Below are 21,292 nucleotides of genomic sequence, written 5' to 3'. Positions count from 1 at the left end.
AGTTCTAGGACTAGCTAGTAATGAAGGTTATTCCGGTTTTATATCAAGAAACATTGTCAGTTTAGAAAGCCATCCTTAAGGAGAAGGATTGGATTTTTCCTATTTTGTTATGTTCTTGCAGACAGAACTTGCATAGAAGAAATCTACAGTATTTGAATTTCCTTTGGTTTATTTCCTCATAATGTACAGAGTTACTCTAGGCAACAAGGGACTTCAAAATATAGATCTTTGTACCTTTTAAAATTGAGGTTATGTTATTCTTCATATTATACAGGAGAGAAACACAAATTAACCATGAAAAGTAACCTGGAAATGTTGAGTGCAATTTTCTTCGTCTAAATAACATTAACTACTGTGTAAGCAAATTTCAATAATTTAGGAGATCTTAAAATCTAGGAAGAATTCAATTATCTAAATAAGTTCTTATCCTGATTATTTGGAATTAATTTGGGACACTGCAGCAAAGTAAATGTAGACCTGAAAAGTGGATCTTGGACTTAGGTATGGATTTTAACCAATGCAACCTCCTTTATATGCGTGTATGTGAGTCAGACAATTTTCCAGTTGAGAAATATAGTTTATAATGATTTCTGAATCATTTCCTCTGTAGTGATTTCTGAATTATTTCCTGAATTATTTCGATGTCCTTAGGAATGTCTTAGAAATACAAGTACCAGTATTACCTTATCTCTGCTTTCCTTGCACACCGTATGTCAGATTCCTGATTTGTTATTTCTGTTGCAACATTTAATGACTACAGTGTTTGAAACTTAAGGCTCCAGGAAGTGTTCACTTGATTTAGATGCCTACATTTTTTGTACAATCAGGAGAACCTCCAACTGCAATTACATACTCTACATCACCTTCTTGTGATCTTAACCAAAATTAAACAACTAACATTAGATTAGTATTTCAGTAATAAGCATGATTGTGTCCCAAGATTAAAATAAAAATTAATTTCATGGGGTTTATTTTAAAATGCTGCCTCATTAGTTCTGCTATTGTATTCTAGATTTTAGATCTAAAAACATCTAAATCTTCTTTTAATTTTGAAATATATTAACGCATTTCTGCTGTTTTAACAGAGCGACATCCGATAACAAATGCAATTGATGGCAAGAACACTTGGTGGCAAAGCCCTAGTATCCAGAATGGAATTGAATATCATTATGTGACCATTACATTGGACCTCCAACAGGTAGACTTCTGTTTGTTTGTTTCTGCAAAGGCTTTCTTACTTGCACAGTAAATCACCTGGATTCTTTTCCTCTTTGCTTTGTGTTTCTATTACGTTATGAAGACACACTTAGCTTCTCCTATAACATTCTGTTGTTTATACAGATAATTCTGACCCAGTCATTGTAATATAATGTACCAAATAAAAAATTTTTTTTTCATATACATTTTTATGAAGTCATGTTTAAAAGTCTTTTAAATATAACATTTTCAGTATTTTTTTCATGATAACCCCTGGTTTGGCTCTTTAAAAACAGTTGAAAGATAGCTTCAGGGAAAAATTAGTATCAGTAAAAGTTTGTGTTCAGAATACTCTTTCTTGTTTCAGTAACAAAGTACTATACACTTAAATACACAAAAAATACTAAAAATACTTAAATACACTAAAAATAGTTCATCTATGTAAGGGATACACGTGCACATCATAGGTTATTTTGAGGCACCCTTCTTGAGTGAAGAGAGTTTGGCTATCAAAGTCCTTAAATAAATTGCCTTTTGTTAGTGGAATCTTGCTTGACAGATGTAGCTATGCAGAATTCAGTTATTTGATGCTTATGAAAACGCTACATAAATTCCAGGTATGTAAATAAGAGGATTTGAAGGTAGATGGAAAATAATTTTATTAGTATTATGCTGGGATAAATACAGAACAGTGATCTGGTACACAGTTTCTTCATCATGCTATTTAACTTCATTGTTTTGGTATTCAATTAAGTAGGTAACAAGTTAATTCTTCCCTATCTCCCTTAAAATCTTCTCCAATTTGAGGCTGGCTTATATTTGTCTGCAACTTGAATCAAACCAGAAAACAGAATGATAAAATTATTTAGTTTGGATCTTTAAGATCATCAAGCCCAACTGTAAACCTAACACTGCCAAGTGTATCCTTCACTCATGTCCTTAAGCACCACATCTACACGTCTTTTAAATACCTCCAGGAATGGTGACTCAACTTCTCTGGGCAGCCTGTTCCAGTGCCTGACAACCCCTTCAGTGAAGAAACTTTTCTAATATCCAATTTAAACCTCCCGTGGCACAGCTTGAGATTATTTCCTGTTACTTGGGAGAAGAGACTGACACCCACCTCGCTACAACCTCCTTTCAGGTAGTTGTAGAGAGCAGTAAGGTCTCCTCCGAGCCTTTTTTTTCTCCAGACTAAACCCCCCAGGTCCCTCAACCATTTCTCATAAGTTTTGTACTCCAGACCTTTCACCAGCTTTGTTGTCCTTCTCTGGACCCGCTCCAGCACCTCAATATCTGTCTTGTAGTGAGGGGCCCAGAACTGAACACAGGACTCGAGGTGCTGCCTCATCAGTGGCAAGTACAGGGGGATGATTACTGCCCTGGCCCTGCTGGCCACACTGTTTCTGATACAAGCCAGGATGTTGTTGGCCTTGTTGGCCTATTGGATGCACTGCTTGCTCATATTCAGCTGTTGTTGACCAACACCCCCAGGTCTTTTCCCACTGGGCAGCTTTCCAGTCACTCTTCCACAAGCCTGTAGCGTTGCATGGGGTTGTTGTGACCCAAGTGCAGGCCATGGCACTTTGACTTGTTGAATCCCATACAATTGGCCTTGGCCCTTCCTACCCTCAACCAGATCAACACTCCCATCCAACTTGCTGTTGTCTGCAAACTTACTGAGGGTGCACTCTATCCTGTCATCCAGATTGTTCATAAAAATATTAAAGAGAACTGGCCCCAGTACTGAGCCCTGCAAAACACCACTTGTGACTGCCTGCCAGCTGGGTTTAGCTTCATTCACCACTACTCTTTTGGCCCATCCATCTGGCCAGTTTTTACCCAGTGAAGAGTATACCCATCGAAGACATGAACAGCCAGTTTCTTCAGGTGAATGCTGTGGGGAACAGTATCATAATCTGTTTTCCAGGTGTTAAGAAAAAAGGGAAGATTCTTTCTCTGGCTCACGGGTTAGATATTACCCTTCCCAGCTCCCTCTTTCTCTGTGATCTCTTCATTGAGATGAGTTTCCTGTTTCAGTTTATTATTATTGGTTTATTAAATTCACTTTGAACCTGCCTGACCTTATCTCCCTACTTTCTCATTTAGCTGTACTTAAAGCGGACAATAGCTAATTCTCAACTAAAGAGGCTTGTACTTTATTTCTTATAAAAAATATGTCATACAAATGATCTGATGGTAAAAAATCTTGTAAGTCTCTTGATTATGTGACTGTGAAGTACTTGGAACACAGTAGTCTTTATTTCTGGAGGAGCCTTTGAATCCTGGAAGAACTGGTAGTATTCTGGCTTTGGAACCCTCATTGTTACTGGCAGAAACAATCCTACCTCTGTGTCTTTGGCCTTATGTATGCAAAAGTACTCATCATGCATTTCTTTCAATCAGCAGAGCTAATAAGGAACTTCATGCTAAGTCCCGTGCATTAGAAAGTTTTTTAGTGAGGAGAGAGGTTTAAATGTTTTTTTAAACTTTCAGAGTAATTAACTGGTTTGCCTTTACAGCATGGGATTGTGTGTTTTGTTGGCTATGATCTGTTAATAAGTGAACAGCTCTCAGGCATTAGAACTAAATAACCATCCATGATTTTCATCAACCTAGTGATTTTACCTGTGTAGTTGTTTAGGTCAGGTCTGCAAAATCTAGGGCTTTACAACTTCTAATGTATCAGTATCTAGATTGTCATAAAAAAATAATCAAATTTATGCACTTATGAAAGTTTAGGATTTTCTAATATACTAAAAGCTAGCAGCTACAGGGTGAGTGACTATATTGAAGAAAAAGTATAGGTTGTTCTAATTTATTTAAAAGTGTTTCTTTAAGTCGACAGTGGTCTGAGAATACTGCACTGTGTTGTGTGGGTTTTGGGGTTTTGGTTGTTACTCTTTAAAATGAGACGATGCTCAAGTATAAGCCTGTTTCTTTCCCATGTTTTCTTGCTTATTCAAAGAAAGCTTGGTGGTTCTTTTGCAGTACTAATGCTGATACCTTCTCTTAAGCTTATTAAGTTGTATTTGCTGGAATAGGAGCACTGTCAAGGTTTCTGTGGATGTCAGAGAGGTGGTGTCATGGTTTAAGCTCAGCCTTAAAACACACAGTCTCTCTCACTCCCCCCCCTTTCCTTCCCCCGCTCCCAGAGCGGTGGGGAGAATCGAGAGAATGTAACTGCCATGGGCTGAGATAAGAACAGTTTAGTAACTAAGGTATAACACAAATCACTACTGCTACCACCAATAATAATAATGATAAAGGAAATAACAAGGGAAGAGAATACAACCTCACCAACCGCCGACTGATAACTCGCCCCCACCCAGCCCGACCTGACCAGAACTAGCCCTTTCGGGTAACTCCCAGTTACATCCTGGGCATGACGTGCTGTGGTATGGAATACCTCTTTGGCTAGCTTGGGTCAGGCGTCCTGTCTCTGCTTCCTCACGGCTTCCCCTCCTCCCTGGCAGAGCGTGAGACTCAGAATGTCCTTGGTCAGACTAAACATTTGAGCAATAACGAAAAACATTGGTGTTATCAGCACTGTTCCCAGGCCGAAAGTCAAAAAACACAGCACTGCACCAGCTACTAAGAAGGAGAAAAATGACTGCTACTGCTGAACCCAGGACAGGTGGCATAAAACTTTGTGTCACTGAGGCTGCTTGGCACACTCTATGATCTGACCAACCCTTGTGGTTAGAAATACATGCTATATTTACCCCCCACTTACATGAACAGAAAACCAGTTTTGTTCCCCAAAATGTTATAAATGGTCTGTTGCAATTTGCATGGCTTTTAGGCTGCTCAGTAAGAAATAAGAGTTGTTTGGATTTTGAGGAATATTAGTAGTTTCTGTTTGCTTATTTAGGTATTTTGTAGACACAGCATTGTAGACTCTATTAAAGTAGGCAGTGAAAGACAAAATTTCTGTTCCAGGTAGTGTCATGCATAGTAGGCACTATGGATGATGAAGGTCACCAGATATCTTTGAGACTTCACTTAAAAGAAATACCATTCTTTACTTTTGGTTTATAAGAAATTCAGTAATTGCTATGTTTGTGTTGATAAATTTTTGCTTTAAGTATAAAAATGTTTAACTTCTTTTTGTAAGATAGAAATAACAAATGACAAATCTACAGGTAATGGACTGAAATTGCAGAAATGCATTAGTTTGTATGTTATTATTGTTAATTACGATAGTACATGCTTTTAGCAATCCTAATTTCATGAAAAAAATCAGGAAAATAATGAATTTATAGAATGTTTAGTCTTTTCAGGCAGCTACTTTTTTTTTTTTTAATTTTATTGTGCAGTGTAGCCATATAAAAATGGTATATACTGGTTAGCAGTAACTAATAAACTGAAGAAGTAAAACATATTTAACTTTAAAAGGAGCCAAAATATTATCAGCTGGGTTGGGAAAAATGCAGTCCCTTCCACTTCCATTTGCAAGTGCATATGAGGTCAAAATATGAATGTAGATTTACATGGGTGTTACTTGAAAGACTTCAAATGGAAATTAAAATGAAAGGCTGAGCTACCCTGGTTACTGAAAGGGAAAACTGCTGATCTGAGTTTAGCAGGGTAGGTTCATCGTGTGAAAGGTTGTTGTACCTATGAAGCACTCACAAGTTACCAAGAGAAGCTGTCTGCTCTTCTGCATCTCTTAGTCCTGCTTTTGTGTAGGGTCTGTCGCTTTTGCCTTAAGAGTGGCGGGCAGTTAGAGTGCAACAAAAGTAATTCAAGTCCAGTGAGTGATATTTAGCAGGACAGAAAATAAGTTTCCAAGAAGTACAGAGAAGGGAATTGGCAAAATAGAAGTGCTTAGATTTCCAGGGAGAACGTGTTCCCTGGAGTCATGCTATCCCAAATCCTCAGTTGGTTTAAATTTCACTTTGATCTGTAAGATCAGTAGTATCTTTAAAGGAAATTGGCAAATACACAGGAAAACCAGTTGGTAGTTTGAAGCGAGGTGGTCAGCCCATCTGTTTCCGATTTCTGCCTACATCAGGACACTTTCATTAACAAATTTCCTGCTGTGGTAGAGAACAAGGACATTGGCAGTACCCTTGATACTGCTAAGATACTTGGACCAGGAGCATATTTATGTGGGGTTAGAGGGCTTTTTTTTTTCACTATATACTTAATATTTTTTGTAATGAGTCTGGGATGTTTTATGTGACTTGTAGATTTGGGGAACTTGAGTAGACCCAAGCTTAATATTCTGGCAGAAAAGTCTAGACTTAAGAAGTATATCTTAATTGTCGGAGACAGTGGAGGATCAGTTTAGTGTCCGGGTAATCCTTTCCAGACATATACTTCTGAAGCAAAGTAGTTGACACTCCTCAGAGCCTTGAAAGATCTCATAAGACACACCTCATAAGGTGCAAGAGCAAAAAATTACCGATGAAGCTATGTATTTGATTTCTCAGTTTTAAGTTCCTTAAGCTCTGATAGTGTCCAACTCTTTCACTTTGTCTTTTCAGCCTGTCTGCTGCCCTTCTTCTATAGGAAGGGAGGAAGGAATGTGAAAAAATATGTTCTGACTCAAGGCAGAAATCACTGCAGTCCTACTTCTCCTGAAGGGTATTTCAGTAGTTTTAGACTCATGGACTTTACTGTTTGAGTTGTACGTGTTATACTTTAGAAAGTGTCACATATAAAACTATGTAGAGAATGGAATAGATGGAAGTAATAGAATATTTTACTTGCTCAGAAGGATTTTGAAAAACGTTTACAAAAAGCAGATAATGGTATTCTGCTAATGCTAAATTAATTTTTATTCTGTATTGTTCAAATATAATTTAAATAGAGGATTTTGATCTGGTTTTGAATAATTTCTTTCTTTAATACCCATGAGCAGAAATATACACAAATATGTCTGCATGTACACAGTCACAAACATGTGTCACATATCCCTAGTAAGGGTAATGCTAGGGAGAGGAAAAGGATTGAAAAACTGAGAAAGCTTTAGCTTTCTCTACACAAGACTGTACAACTAAGTGGCTCTGTGGCAAAAGGCACACATGAGAGAACTAAGAAACTGGCAAGATGAATGAGAGTGATTCAGGCTGGGACAGGGAAAATAACAATGTAGGATTCAGACTAGTATTATAAAAGCTCAGTCTGTGGGAAGAGCTTAAAAGGGAGGGAAAAAACACCCTCCTGTATCTGAAGGGAAACAGAATCAGTATGTGCATAGTTGCCACCAAACTGAAAAAGAGATCATTAGGGAGGAAGAGTCCCATGGAAAGTACATCTTCACTCTTTACTGTGATAGATAGGACAGCTACAAACATCAGAAAAAGCATACAATAAATTTCTGAAAGTAACATATCACAGCTAAGTTATGGATACCACATGCAGAATATGGACTGTGTTTCATTATTTAGTTACTGTGCTTTATAAGTCTTGATTTTTTTTTTAGATTTATTTTTATTTTAAAGCTTGAATTTTGGGTTGTGCAATGTGTTTATACCTCTGCTGTTATGCTGAGGACTTCTATACGTAATGTGAAATGTGTGTGACATTAATTATATATAATATTATAATTAATAACATAATTTGAACATCTGGGTAAAATTTGAAACCAACTGAGGAAAAAAATCTGAATATTGATACTTCATGTTACAGTGGGAGTGAAGGGGGACAGACTTGGGAGAGGACTTGTGTTTGGTTCTAAGGACCCAGCTTGCTTGTCAGGAAATTTTCTTCAGAATAGCTCTATTATGGACCATGGGCTGAATGTCCATTAGCAGCTGAAATGAATCAGGTATGTCTAAGCATGTTATCCTGGCTTAGTTCTTATCTGAAGTGAGTCTAGTTTGTGAGCTCCATGTTCTATTCATGATGTGAACCAAAGCATGCTAAACTGGGAGGTGGGAGATTCACCTCAAAAGCATGCTTATTATCTGAGCTAAAAAGCTAAAGTGAATGTACCCTTGTAAGCTCTGTGTCTGAACAGAGTCCAGATTTTATGTTAAGCCTATCAGATGCTACACACCCCAGAATGGTGGTATTCCACCATGCCTTAATGCAATATTGCTGGTCTTTGCTGGGGGAGAAGGGAAGTATGTAAAAGGAGAAACCTCTTGAGAAGTGACCTTGCTTGTAGGAGCTTGCTTGTCATTTGCTCCTCAGCTTTGCCAGTATGACTATTCTGTGTTGATAGCTGTTTGAAGGAAACATTATTTTCAGCTGTCAGTTCCTGCACATTAGCCGGGTCCCTCAGGAGAACACATCTCTTTCAAAAAGAGTTTGTCACTGTTACACAGCAGCAGAGGTTGGATGTTTGTTAGCTAAGGATGAGTTGAGGCAGCTGTGTTATGTACTGTCTTGTAGAATCATGTTGAAGATGTTGCCCATATGTGTGGCCAGACCGAGACAGGCTACCTTTTCATAATATGTTTAATATTAAAAAAATAGCTGTTTTTAATGAAAGATTATGTGAACAATTAAAATCTTATTTCCATCACCACTTCTCTGCCCACTTTTGTCCTTATTCCCTCTCCCTTCTAGTGTTTGACTGAGGATGTTACATAGGAGTGGCTGGCTTGGAGGACTTTTGTAACCTCAAAAGTGAAAAAGCCTCAAAAGCCCTTTCTGACTAGCCATTTTTTTTTCTGTTTCTAGTAAATGAGGTACTGCCTGTGTTTCACCATCCCTACAAAAGCCAGTCTGAAAAAGCCTATTCCAGAGACTGTGTCATATTGCAAGTTAAGCAGCAGACTATGAATTTACTGTCTGCATCCCTGTCCAGTTTATTTTTCTCTTAAGAAATAACCTGATTTTGAGTATTGACCATTTAGAAGTTGTTGTATGATTTTTTGATTCTAGATCTCCCTCTTGTCTGGTTTCAAAAATCTACTGGAACCATTATGTGGGTCTTGTCTGTACAGTTGAACCTCACACTAAAATCCAGTTGAACTAATTCTTCAGGGATTAAATGAAGTCAGTTTTACAACCAGAGTTTACCATAATGTAAATTGGATTATAAGATATTTCACAACAGCATGGCTTCTTTTAATACAGATGTATAGTTTTTTGTTTTAACCAGTAACAGTTCACCTAACAGTGGCTCAGGAATCAGAATGGGTCAAGCCATATTAAAATTAATATTTACACATTATCTGCATAGTAGTACAAGAATATGTATACCACTAGGAGATACTGGCTTTTCATGTTATATTTTCTGTGTTCAGGAATATCAGATACATTTTTCCAGTGGGGAAAAAAAAAATACAGCTAGCTTTCTATTGAATAACTTCTGATATTAACTATCAGAATAACTAAAGGAATAAAGACAAGGTTAATGACGCTGTGTAGTCTTGGGATACAAGAACCAGATTGGTAAAATAAGTGCCAGTTGGTCTTCCAATTGTTAAATGTGTATATATGACTAAAATTTTGCTTAGGTTTCCAGTTAGTATTTTCTTTTTCTTTTGCTGACAGTTATGTACTTCAAATGTCTGAAATGCTTTCAAAATAGTTTCTGTAAAGGTAGAACTTAATGCTTTCTCTTCCAGAAAGTAATTTAACAGAAATAAAAATTAATTCAAACTGAGACTTTTCACCAACAAATGCCAGTCTGTTTTGTCCATCTTCAGAAATGTTTGTCTAAAGAGAGAAATGTGAACAGAAGCAAAGTCTGTTCAGAATGTAATGAAGCAGTTCCATAATTGCTGTTCCCCCCCACTCTCCATTGCATCCCCTCCCCAAACTGACATTCCTGTCTCTCTTGTTCTGGCATTGGCACTTGTGCTGCCATGCAGTGAACCAGATTGGTACCTTGATACTGAAAACTGCATCTTGTCTTGTTTTTGGGGGTTAGGTTTATGCCAGGTCAATTTTCTAATTTGGCTCGCTGTGTGATGTTTTAATGCCAGCATGGGGGAGGGTTTAGGAACATGTTTCTGGAGGCTGTGGGGAAAACATTTCCACCCCTTTACGGAGCAGTTGGCACTCTGTGTTGGCTTCAACTGATTGTAAAACTTAAAAGTAGAAAATACAATTGTCAATACCTGCAATGTAGAGCTGTCATCCCGAATGTTTGTTTTTAGTATTTCTTGCACAAGAACATTATGTTTTGAAGTAATGTAAACATTTGAGAATGCAAACATTCATTATCTCAAAAAAAAAAAAAAAAAAAAAAAAAAAGAAAAAAATCCTAGGTTCTGTTTCCTGGCTCATTTATACCTTTGATAATGAACTGTTAAAGTGGCAGCCCTAAAAAGATGTAACTAAAGCCATAAAAATGAAACTATGGTACTAATATTAAAAAGAATGAGATCTGTTTTGTTTTATTAAAGTCCTGAGCCAATTTTTAAACATGTAACTGGATGTTAGTTATAATACAGATTTTTTTTAATTGTTTCTTTTTTGTTTGTTGCCTTTCAAAGACTAGACTCTGTGAAGCTAGAGAAATGAATCACTAAAATGTTCAATTTTCACTGCAATAATCAGATATCCATAGGATTAAACAGAACGTACTTTGTCCTAATATTTTTTTTAACCAAAGGGAAACTGTTGGATTTGAAGTTAGTTTGTAATGGAAAAAAAGGCAGAAAAACACCCAGGAAACAAACACATAAATACACCAGTGAGGTTTTATAGCAGACATATTTAGAAAACATAATTATTAGTAATTGTGAAAGCAAACAGAACTGTAGTAAGCATTTTGACATCACAGTGAACATTTTAAGAACCACTTGGTTTAGGGACTGTTAACAAGTATACTTTACATTATGCAACTTTCCACCTTGCTTTCTCTTCATAGAAAGGAGAGAATATATGCACACAGCTAACACAGGTCATCCAGGGCTCAAAATAAAGTTTCCCACATTGATATCACTCAGACAAAAGCCTAAAGAAAAATGAATGACCTTTTGCCTTAGCTAAGCATTGATAATGCACACCTATGCCAGCCATAACTTGAGTAGAGCCTGCTGCATTAAGCTTTTGGATGTTCTAACAAACAGCTGTTAGTGAACTTATTCAGTCTTGCCTTCCTGAGGCATTAAAAAAGAAAGTTTTTTATGAGTGGTGCAATAACACATGGAGGGAGTACCCTTCCCTTCAGTTTGAAATGCTAATAGGCCGTTATTGTTCTGAAAGATCAGTTGTAATACCCACCATAGAAAGTGTTGCTAGCTAGGTTGAGTAGTTGTCTTAACTATAAATCTCTGCAGGATTATTTTTTTTTATGTTCCCTGCTAAATCAGACCATAACTTTATTGCTTTGTGGCTAGTCAGAAAGATTTTTAAATAAGCAAATCCTCTCAGCTTCAGCTCATAATATACAATGACAAAGATAAAAAAAACATTTTGGGAATTTGTAGTTTTTCTTCTTGAGTTTACTTGCCTTATATTTTTGCTCGGTGACTACAATAAATATACACGCCCTTATTCCTTCTCTAATTTCAGCTTTAACCAAAAGAGCTATTCACCTTTCCATCCTTCAGGCAAATAATTTCCAGGTCTTAAGTACTCCATTATAACTTAAAATCCAGATCAAAATACATATACATTCTGACATGAATACAAAGTTTTCTTCAGATTTTGTACTATTAGCAATTCTGATTTTAAAGTCACAGAACCTGGAAGAACGGTGTCATTTTTTTCAAGTTAGCTTCTTATTCATCATAAACTATTGAATGACAACATATTTCTCCAGTAAGGAGAGGAAAATCTGTTCAACTGAGAATCCTATGATCCCTTTATATGTCATGCCATAGTCGTCATGAAATAATGCTTCTGTTGTGCCAGCCATTTATCACAAAATTATTATTGAAAAGTAAGGTCAATGCTACAGGACGGACAACAAGATTCTGTAGTACACATGATGAAAAGTGTCATAACAGAAGGACACCTGAGGTAGGTTGCCAGTTGACTAATTTATGTTTTGTAAGGTTTTGTGTGTAATTGAAAATTTAAGGGAGAACGAACAATTCCTAATAACAAGAAAGTACCCTGTCATAAAAATATAATGCCAGTATAAAATCATTTGCTGAAATAGGCTTAAGGTTGTTTTTAATTGCCTTTTGTTTAAACTAGCAAGATGTAAATATGTTCAGATAGCAGCATGTGGTACAGGGTAAAATGCTGCTGGCATTAATAGTGTGCACAGTAGGTCTGAGTTTGGTCGAAATCATTGAATCTGACTTGCCAAAAGCTTTTCCTCATCTGTGCCTTGATTTGTTGGTGGATCTAAAACCACTCTAGGAGAAAGTATTAATGGGAACAAAATAAATGTTTAAATACACCCTGGGGGTGCATATAATCATCCCATGTCCTGAGCAATGAAGAATAAGTATATGCGTGTATGCTCCTTTCATTGAATGTAATAATGACAAAGTTATTCTCTCACGCTCACTTTGTGCTCTGTGAAGTCCATGGCTAGCAGGTCACATGCTCTGTGGAAACACTTATTTATCAATGATGTAGTTTAGACAGTCAGTAAAAACAGTCATTAATGTAGCTGTTTTTGTTTGATTTGGGCTAATGCGGTCTAAGTGATTGATCCGTTCAGCTACATAGCATGGAAAACCAGAGACTTGGTCTGTTCTTAACATGTACAACTTCATGGTGAAGATAAAACATTTTGCTTGGTTCTGAGTTTTACTGTGTATGTCTTCTAATTATTTGCAAGTAAATTCTGATTGTAAAATGGGTGTGAGATGGAACTAATAATAATAGTTAATAATATTAATTATTAGTAATTAATATAATAATTCACTTTTTATATTCCATATATCCACTGCTATGATATACAGCAACATATCCACATCTAAAACAGTTCTCAGGATAATTTCAGAAGTTTTAAGAACTGATAGCAAAAATTAAAACCGAACATGCATACACTTCTTTTGATCTGGAAATCTGATTTAGAATATCTTTTTTTTTTTCCATTTTCTTCTTTACTTTTGTATCTTTTTGAAATTTCTAAAATTTAGTGACGTAAGATAGCTTAGAATCACTGCCAGAATAAATCTTTAAGCCTTTTTAATCACCAAAATGAAGCATGTTGTGTTTGAAAAGAAAATGAAGAAAGAAGCAAACAAGAGGATGAAAATATTTTGGAAAAATATCTTTTTTATTTGAAGGCTTAAGTTACTACTTTATTCATATTTTCATTGTTCAAGTTGTTCACATTGCACAATATTTCCAGACTGAGATGGGGAGAACATTATGTTCAGGGAATGGGTATAAGTTAGTGCATGCCTATTTCATATTAGGATCAACTATTTAACCTCAAAGAGCTTACAGTCAAGATTTAATCAAAATCATAGTTCTTCAAGATGATCATACATTATATCTGGTGAATAACATGTCCTTTTCCAGACAACTCAAAGTAAAAGCTTGTGAAGGTTTCAGCAGGGAAACATTAAAGGTTCAAATGTTGATAATGCCACAGTTTCAGATGTTTCTTTGTATCCCTCTCTACAAGGTTGATAGCAGATGTCGCCTCATTAAGTAACAAGTATATATTTATATAGTATAAAGCACTCTGCACTAAAGTCAGAAACCATAGCATTGAAAAAGATCTTTAATTTCACATTGATAAAATCAGTGCAACATGACCGTGCTGCACTAATTTTTAGCTGTTACACAAAAAGGAAATCTGAATAACTTTGATGAGATACATCCCAGGATCCTGAGGGTTTTGGCTGGTTATAGCTGTTAACCCACTCTCCATCGTATTTGAAAAGCCATGGCAGTCAGTGATTTGAGAAAAGGGAATATCACACCTATTTTTAAAAGGCTAATAAAGAGCACCCTGGGAGCTACCAAGCAGTCAGCTTCTAGTGCAGGATGTCCCTGCTTAAGGCAGCAGGGTTGGACTAGATCTTCAGAGGCCCCTGCAACCCAAACCACTCTATGATTCTATAAGACAAATAAGTGTTCTCTAGGAAATACTGGAATAATGCATAAGAATCTGCATCTGAATAAATAGTTTTATCTATGTTCAAATTAATATTCTCATTGTGGAATTAGAATGTAAAGACTTGGTATGAGTCTGTAATAGGTGAGGAGATTGAGAATAGTTTTTAAATGTTTAGGTTTCAAGGTTTGTGCATTGTAGAACTTTTAAATGGAGTTAAAAAATATGGCTGTGATTGATAGTACTTTTCTTCTTAAACTAGATTAACAGGTCCTCTGTGCAGATTGTGAGAGGGTGCTGCATTGAAACCTCATTGAAGCAAATGAGAACACATTGCCCTGTCTGCTCTCAACACTACAAGACCCTAGCTGAGCATCAGTTCTTGGATCAAGGAATCAAGAAAAAATTAGGGATGTTTTAGCACCAAAATAGAAGAACCACCTTTTCTGTTCTTCTCTTCTGTTGGCTAGGTTTGAAGAAGAAATGTTTGCATATCGGCATTTCCTTCAGTTTTCCTTTCCTTGCTATACTCCCTCTTAATGGAAAGAAGTGATGAGCCTTAGGAAATAAAGATAAAAGGAATTGCTTTCTGCTATTATTTGAAAGCACTGTGAAAAGAAATTACTACCTTAAGCCCTCAGTTTTGGTGTACGCTAAGCCAATGATGAGCAGCAAAAATGGTCAACAGAAGGCAGCTATTTTTGAGGCTTTCACAAACAACTGAACAGTGGGAGAAAACCAGCAGAGAAAATTACAAAGTACAAAGTTGACATTGCCAGAAACTTTACAGGTACTGACTCCCTACATTTGGCTTAATGTAACCTAGATATTCAGCAGCTGGACAACTTGCGAATTTTATAAAGTGCACTCTTACAATAGACTTTTTTCTAAATGGCACAAGTTATAATCATCTTTTACTTATAGCATGAGCAAAAGTTGAAAGGTATTAATAAAGGATTTATTTTTCTCAAGGAGATAAAAATATTCTTAAAGAAACTTCAGCCTCTCCAGCAGTTATATACAAGGGAGGGAGAAAGCTGACCTTGTTCTATGTTGAGGTATTTTAAATTTTTTTTTAAACGCATGTGCTGTAGATATTAACAGAATTGGATGGAGTATTTTATATGAGTGATTTTTTTTCTAATTAGGAAAGATAGAAGATTTCTAACTGAAACATGGCTTCATTTGGAGATACTAACCTTAGAGCTTTTCAAAGTTTGCTGTGGAAAAATCTTTTGCAGTTTTACCCACCAAATGCTGTGGACATCTTATTTTGCATGACATTCATAGCTACAGTTTTTCCAGGACAAACGATGACCTGCTGTCTAGTAAGCAGAATTATTTGCAACACTATGGAAAAAAACTGTGTTGGAATCAAGTATGTGCAAGTTTCAACCCAAATTCCCTATCTGGTAGCAGCATTTCAGTTGGAAGCAGCTTAAATGAATAGGGGAGATATTGTCATTAGAAGGCATGGCAGGGAGCTGTTCAGCTCTCTAAATTGATATTAGCTGAATCCTGCTAAGCAAATTTACTTTTTTTCCTCCATGCCATCATTTTCAATTACAGAATTTCTGACTGTGAGGAGAATGTTTGAAACCGTGGCCACTGTCTCAGGACAGCAATCGATAGGTATGTGCTAGAGGGTCATTTGAGGGATCTGGAGAGCCGCTCCACTTCTAAATCAGGCTTTTTCTCTGAGTTGGATGTTAGAATAAAATGGGAAGGTTAGTTGTTCTTAAATAGCCAGTTGTTTGAAAATGTTTGCATCAAACATGTCTTCTGTCTTTCATATATACTAGACAAAAGTAATAATCCGTAACAGTGTATGTGAATTGAAATAAACCTAAGCACACAGAATCATAAGGAATTTATATCAGCCTCTGAGAAATGAGGAGCTGTTTCTCAAACTCACAAAACCTTTGCTTTAGCTCATAAGCAGAAATAGTTGGATTCGGTCTGTTTCATGTCTGAAGCCTGTTGGAGAGGCTATTCCAAAAAGAAAAATAGTGAAAATGTGATACTGGAATTTGAGATGCATGATGTCCTGGACATATGCCAGTTGTTTTTATGCATGAGTGTAAAGATAGAAGTTAATGATTGAGGAACACTGTTTTGCGTTGAGAATTTGTTTAGATCTATGATTCCTGATTGTTGGTCATCCTGGGTACTAGAAGATATTGCATCTGGTAGCCTGATGGATGCAAGGCTGTTGTGGTTCTGCCTTCACATTTAGACTGTAGTAAAACAGAGTTTATATTTCTGAGAGAGTGAAATATACCCCATGGCTGCACAGAGCAAAATAAATAGACCACAGTGCCCTATCAGCACTCATGTGAACACAAACAGCAGAAACCTCACCGTGTTCTTCCTCTCCAGATGAGGATTAAAGTCTCCTAGGGGCATGTGTGTATATGTGCATCTATGGATACATACACAACATAAAACACTTCTGTAGCTGGCCCTAGATAATCTACCCACTGACTGGTCTCAGATCTCATTGGTGTCCCCAGTTGCTGGCACCCAAACAGCAGAGCCTTGGAGACTTGCAGCCTTACTCTAACCAGACCTCTTCTACCTGCTGGCTAATTAAGGTTGAAGTGAGCTCTTGTTCACTCATACCCACTCATAGAGGGAGCACACCTAAACTGAAGATAGAAACAGAATTTAATGAGAAAATAGGACAAAATTCAGTGATCAAAATCAGGACAGTCAACTGGTTCCTTTCATCTCCTTTTTTCTATATCTTATACTTGTTCCTCCATGAGTCACCTTAATCTATTTATTTCCTCACTCTTACTCCCTCCCCTTAATGTTCCACAGTAACTGTCATCTATTTACACAATCCCCCTAACACTTGACATAATAAAGTTTACATAGTCTAAAAATGTTCTTTTTTCTGTTTCTCCTAATGAGCTATATACTCCTGTAGCCAGTAACCCTTGTTAGCCTGCAAGGTGTCCTGAGATAGCTTTCCCAGTTGACTCTTCCAAATGGATTTCACACTGGGACAAGAGGTATCTGCACTTCTCTGTGGTCCCCAACAGCACTTTTAAATGACTGGTTAAATAAATCTATGGCATGTTTAAGACCACAAGTTTTAACAGTATTTATGCCAGCCTGTAAGGAAACAAACATTTTTTTTCCAGATTCTGAACTCTTCTCAATAAAAGAATGCCATTTTACTTGACCACTGAACTGGAGAAATAACAACGTAATATAATTATGGAAAATAAGTAGATACACAGTTTGCTGATAGAAGCCTCCATTAAAGTTATTACATTCTTCTGCTGAAAAAAAAAGAAATTTAAATATTTCTGTAGACTTGCTGTCTTGGGTTCAGCAGTAGCAGTCATGTTTTTTTTCTTTGTGGTAGCTGGTGCAGTGCTGTGTTTTGACTTCCAGCTTGAGAACAGTGTTGGTGAAGCCGATGTTTTCAGTTGTTGCTAAGTGATGTTTACCCTGACCAAGGACTTTGTGAGGCTCACGCTCTGCCAGGGAGGAGGGGAAGCTGTGAGGAAGCAGAGACGGGGCTCCTGACCCGGGCTAGCCGGGGAGGTATTCCATACCACAGCACGTCATGCCCGGGGTGAGGGGTAACTGGGAGTTACCCGGAAGGACACGGGCTTCCGGGTGGAACTCGATTTCTTGGCCGCTGGTATCGTATTCTCTTCCCTTGTTATTTTCCCTTATCATTGTTCTAGTTGATAGCAGCGGTGGTGATTTGTGTTGTACATTGGTTGCTGGACTGTTCTTGTCTCAACCCATAGGAGTTGCACTCTCTCGATCCTCCTCCCCGTTCCTCCGGGAGCGGAGAAGGGGAGAGCCCCGGTGCGGGGGGGACGGACCTCGATTGTTGTCAGCTCGGCACCACTCACTGGGAGTGAGTGAACAAGTTACCTGACTGGGTTTAAACCACGACACTTGCATGGTACTGTACTTTTCCTTTGATGATATTCTGACTTCCATGAATGGTTTTTAACTGGAGGATTTATTTTTTAAATAGAAGCACAGGTGGGAGTCAGACACAATGAGATTTCCTGCTTTACTAGCTAACCCTATGCAGATTAATGATTCACTTCAGCTCTATCTGAATAATATTAGTGTAGCATATTATCCTGTGTACTAGGATGCACTTTTCTGTGTCTTATGAGGCATTCGTAAGGATATAGAGTGCTATAACTTATGGAACCATTTCTCACAATATGAGCTTTGCAGATCGCACTGCTGAGACAATTACCAGTGAAAATGAGACCCAAGACTCGTTTTGTTTTTCATCTTGAGGATTATGTTGTCTATAATTTGGGAAAGGCTTAAAGGACTATTTAGACTATTTCCCTCCCACTCCCATAATTACACTACAGTCACATGAGCAGAGCAAGTAGAAAAAAAGAGCCAGCTGCACTTTGGCAGCTGTGTTAATGGTCTATTTATTACATGCTACTAGGCAGCTTGATATTGCTCTGTTTTCACATGTGTATCAGCAAACGTTGGTTTCCAGATTACATTCTATGGGTCTTGTACAAAACCAGATGTATTCTAAGAATGTACAATTAGTACATCAACTGACGTGTCAGCTATTTGAAAAGTAAACCAGGCACGCTCCATCATGCTGTTCCCTGTGGTGACAGAAGCTCAGTGTTAAAATTTGCTAGGAAACTTGGCTCCACAAAGCTGAGCAGGTTCGCCTTTTTTGATTGTGAAAACAAATACAGCGAAACTTAGCTGTACATTACACTTAGTGAGAAAGACCAGAAACAATATCAATCAGTCTGGTCGTGTTTTTGATGGATGTGCTTCATCATCTTCCCTTGACTGCAATTAGCATTAACTGCCTACCTACATATAAAAATTCTGGAATTTAGTTTCTCTGCCCAGGAAATAGTTTTGTTTTATACAAAGCAGTCTTTCAGTTCCACTCTCTAATAGAAACTTGAAAGAGAAAAAAAGAGTGTTTCATATGGCAGTGGGCTGCAGATAACTCACTACTTTTGGAGAAGCCACTACAGGAACCCTCATAGGCTGAAACAGTAGCAGTAGCCTGGATCAGGCAGAAAACTGTAAAGCTCTTCATGTGTATTCTTTTATTTGTGTTAACAAGCTTTTTTCCTTGACAAGTTCAGACTGAGCAGAATAACGTCTACCCTCTTATGACCTGCAATATGGCATTTCCTCCCTGCTGATTTTTAAAGAAAATTCTGGTACATTTACATTGTTTCATTTACAAAGTGTGCTAAAAATAATCAAAGGAAAAGTATATTCAGTTGCTGAGGTGAGTAGCTCGAGAGAGGACGCCTTCAACACCGGAGCCGGGGGGAGATCAGCTTCCAGGAGCCTCAGCTCAGAGCGACAAGAGCCATCGAGGGAGCCTCAAGTCCTCGACAGGACCTGCCCAGGAGCCGGCAGCTCAGCTGACGAGAGCAGCTGACTCACACGGGGCGGAGCCTGAAGCAGCGGCACCAGCCCTGAGTGGGTAAAAACCTGCCCGGGGAGCGCGGCGCGGCAGTTTGCGCGGGCAGGCGAGCGGGATGGTGAGCACTCGTCGTGTGAACAGGGCCCGGTCCGGGAGCTCTGCTCTGGCTGCCCCGGCAGTGGCCAGCGTAGGCACCCAGACAGAGCCGAGGAGAGGGGAGGCTGCAGTGCAGAGCTCAGGGTGCAGAAAGTGCCTGCACTGGTCTGGTGAGGGGAGGGTGCACAATGGGCAGGGCTGCAGTCGGTGCTCGCTGGTGGAGGTCCTGCAGCAGGTGGCTGAGCTGTTGGGATGCTGTTAATCAGCTGCGAGATGTCAGGGAAGCTGAGAGTAAGTAGGAATGCTTGCTCCTGGCCCAAACTGTGCAGGGGCCTCGAGCTTCAGCTCTACCTCATGAAGGAAAGAAGGAGGCCGTTAACCTGGGAAGCTGGGAATTAGTGATAAAAAAAAGAAGGAAAAGGACAACCAGAAGCAAGGGGCTTCCCCCTAAATCCCCTGTCCCCACGCAGAACCGCTTTGCTGTCCTGTAGTGGGCTAATGAGGAAATGCACTCGAGCCAGAAACAGCTGGCTGATGCACTGGTAAAGATCTCTACTGGTGCTGCCAGGAAAAAGCAGTGGGTCACAGTAGTAGGGGACTCTACACTGAAAGGGACAGAAGCACTTGTCTGCCGGCCAGACCCCATCTCAAGGGAGGTGTGTTGCCTACCAGGGGCACAGATCAGGGATGTGGCAGAGAGGCTGCCTGCTCTAGTAAGTCCCACAGACTATTACCCGCTTCTAATAATGCATGTGGTGCTAGGGATATAGATAGTAGTCACCTGGGGAACATAAAAAAGGACTACAGAGCTCTGGGGGAGGTGGTTAGGGGCTCTGGAGCTCAGGTGGTCTTTTCATCAATTCTCCAGGGTACAGGGGAGGACGTAAAAAAACCTAGGAGGATTAGCCAGGTTAATAACTGGTTAAAACGGTGCTGTCATAGTCAGGGGTTTGGGTGTCTTGAACACGGGACCCAAGCTTGTAGGCCAGGTCTAGTGCGGGCTGGTGGAACTGGTCTGATAAAGAAGGGAAAGAGCAGTTTTGGTAGGAGGCTTGCCAGACTGGTCAAGGAGGCTTTAAACTAGATGTGCTGTGGAAGGGGGGCATCATTCCATTGCAACACACCCAGTCAGTTGCCAGAACCTATAATAGATGCTTGGAGCAATGTAGAGATATCCCAGCTGCTCCAGCCAATAAGCCGGCTTCAGTTCGAACTTGGCTCAGATGCCTCTATACAAATGCCCATAGCATGGGGAACAAACAAGAGGAATTAGAGATATGTGCACGTCTACGGGGGTATGATATAATAGGTATCACAGAAACATGGTGGGATGGCTCCTATGATTGGAGTGTTGGAATGGAAGGTTACAGGCTCTTTAGAAAAGACAGGCCTGGCAGGTGGGGAGGGGGAGTTGCCCTTTATGTTAGGGATAGGCTGGAGAGTATGGAACTCTGTCTGGGGACAGGTGAGCAGTCCACAGAGAGTTTGTGGGTCAGGGTTAAAGGGAATATAGCTATGGGAGACATTACTGTGGGGATCTGTTACAGACCACCTGATCAAGGAGAACCTCCAGATGAAGCACTCTGTAGACAGACAGGAAAAGCCTCACACTTGCAGGCCCTTGTTCTCATGGGTGACTTCAACCACCCTGACATCTGTTGGAAGGACAGTACAGCCCGGCACAAGCAATCCAGGAGGTT

The 21,292-nt window shown here is 38.8% G+C and overlaps 1 protein-coding gene across 6 annotated transcripts in view; it reads left to right on the top strand.

The window, feature by feature from the left end:
- The window catches only part of LAMA2 (laminin subunit alpha 2), a 370,092-nt gene that overhangs the window by 93,615 nt on the left and 255,185 nt on the right, over positions 1 to 21,292 (top strand). For all 6 annotated transcript variants that reach the window (XM_062632338.1, XM_062632337.1, XM_062632336.1 and 3 more), the window contains exon 3: positions 1,086 to 1,198. In XM_062632338.1, coding sequence (XP_062488322.1) covers positions 1,086 to 1,198 — 113 coding nt within the window. The remainder of the gene's footprint in view (positions 1 to 1,085; positions 1,199 to 21,292) is intronic.

Source organism: Pezoporus occidentalis, unplaced genomic scaffold (assembly GCF_034315485.1).
Source record: "Pezoporus occidentalis ecotype Australia unplaced genomic scaffold, CSIRO_AGI_Poc_V1 ctg39, whole genome shotgun sequence".
Taxonomy (NCBI): Eukaryota; Metazoa; Chordata; class Aves; order Psittaciformes; family Psittacidae; genus Pezoporus; species Pezoporus occidentalis.
The sequence above is the reverse complement of the archived record's forward strand: the minus strand, read 5'-3'. Positions and strand labels throughout refer to the sequence as shown.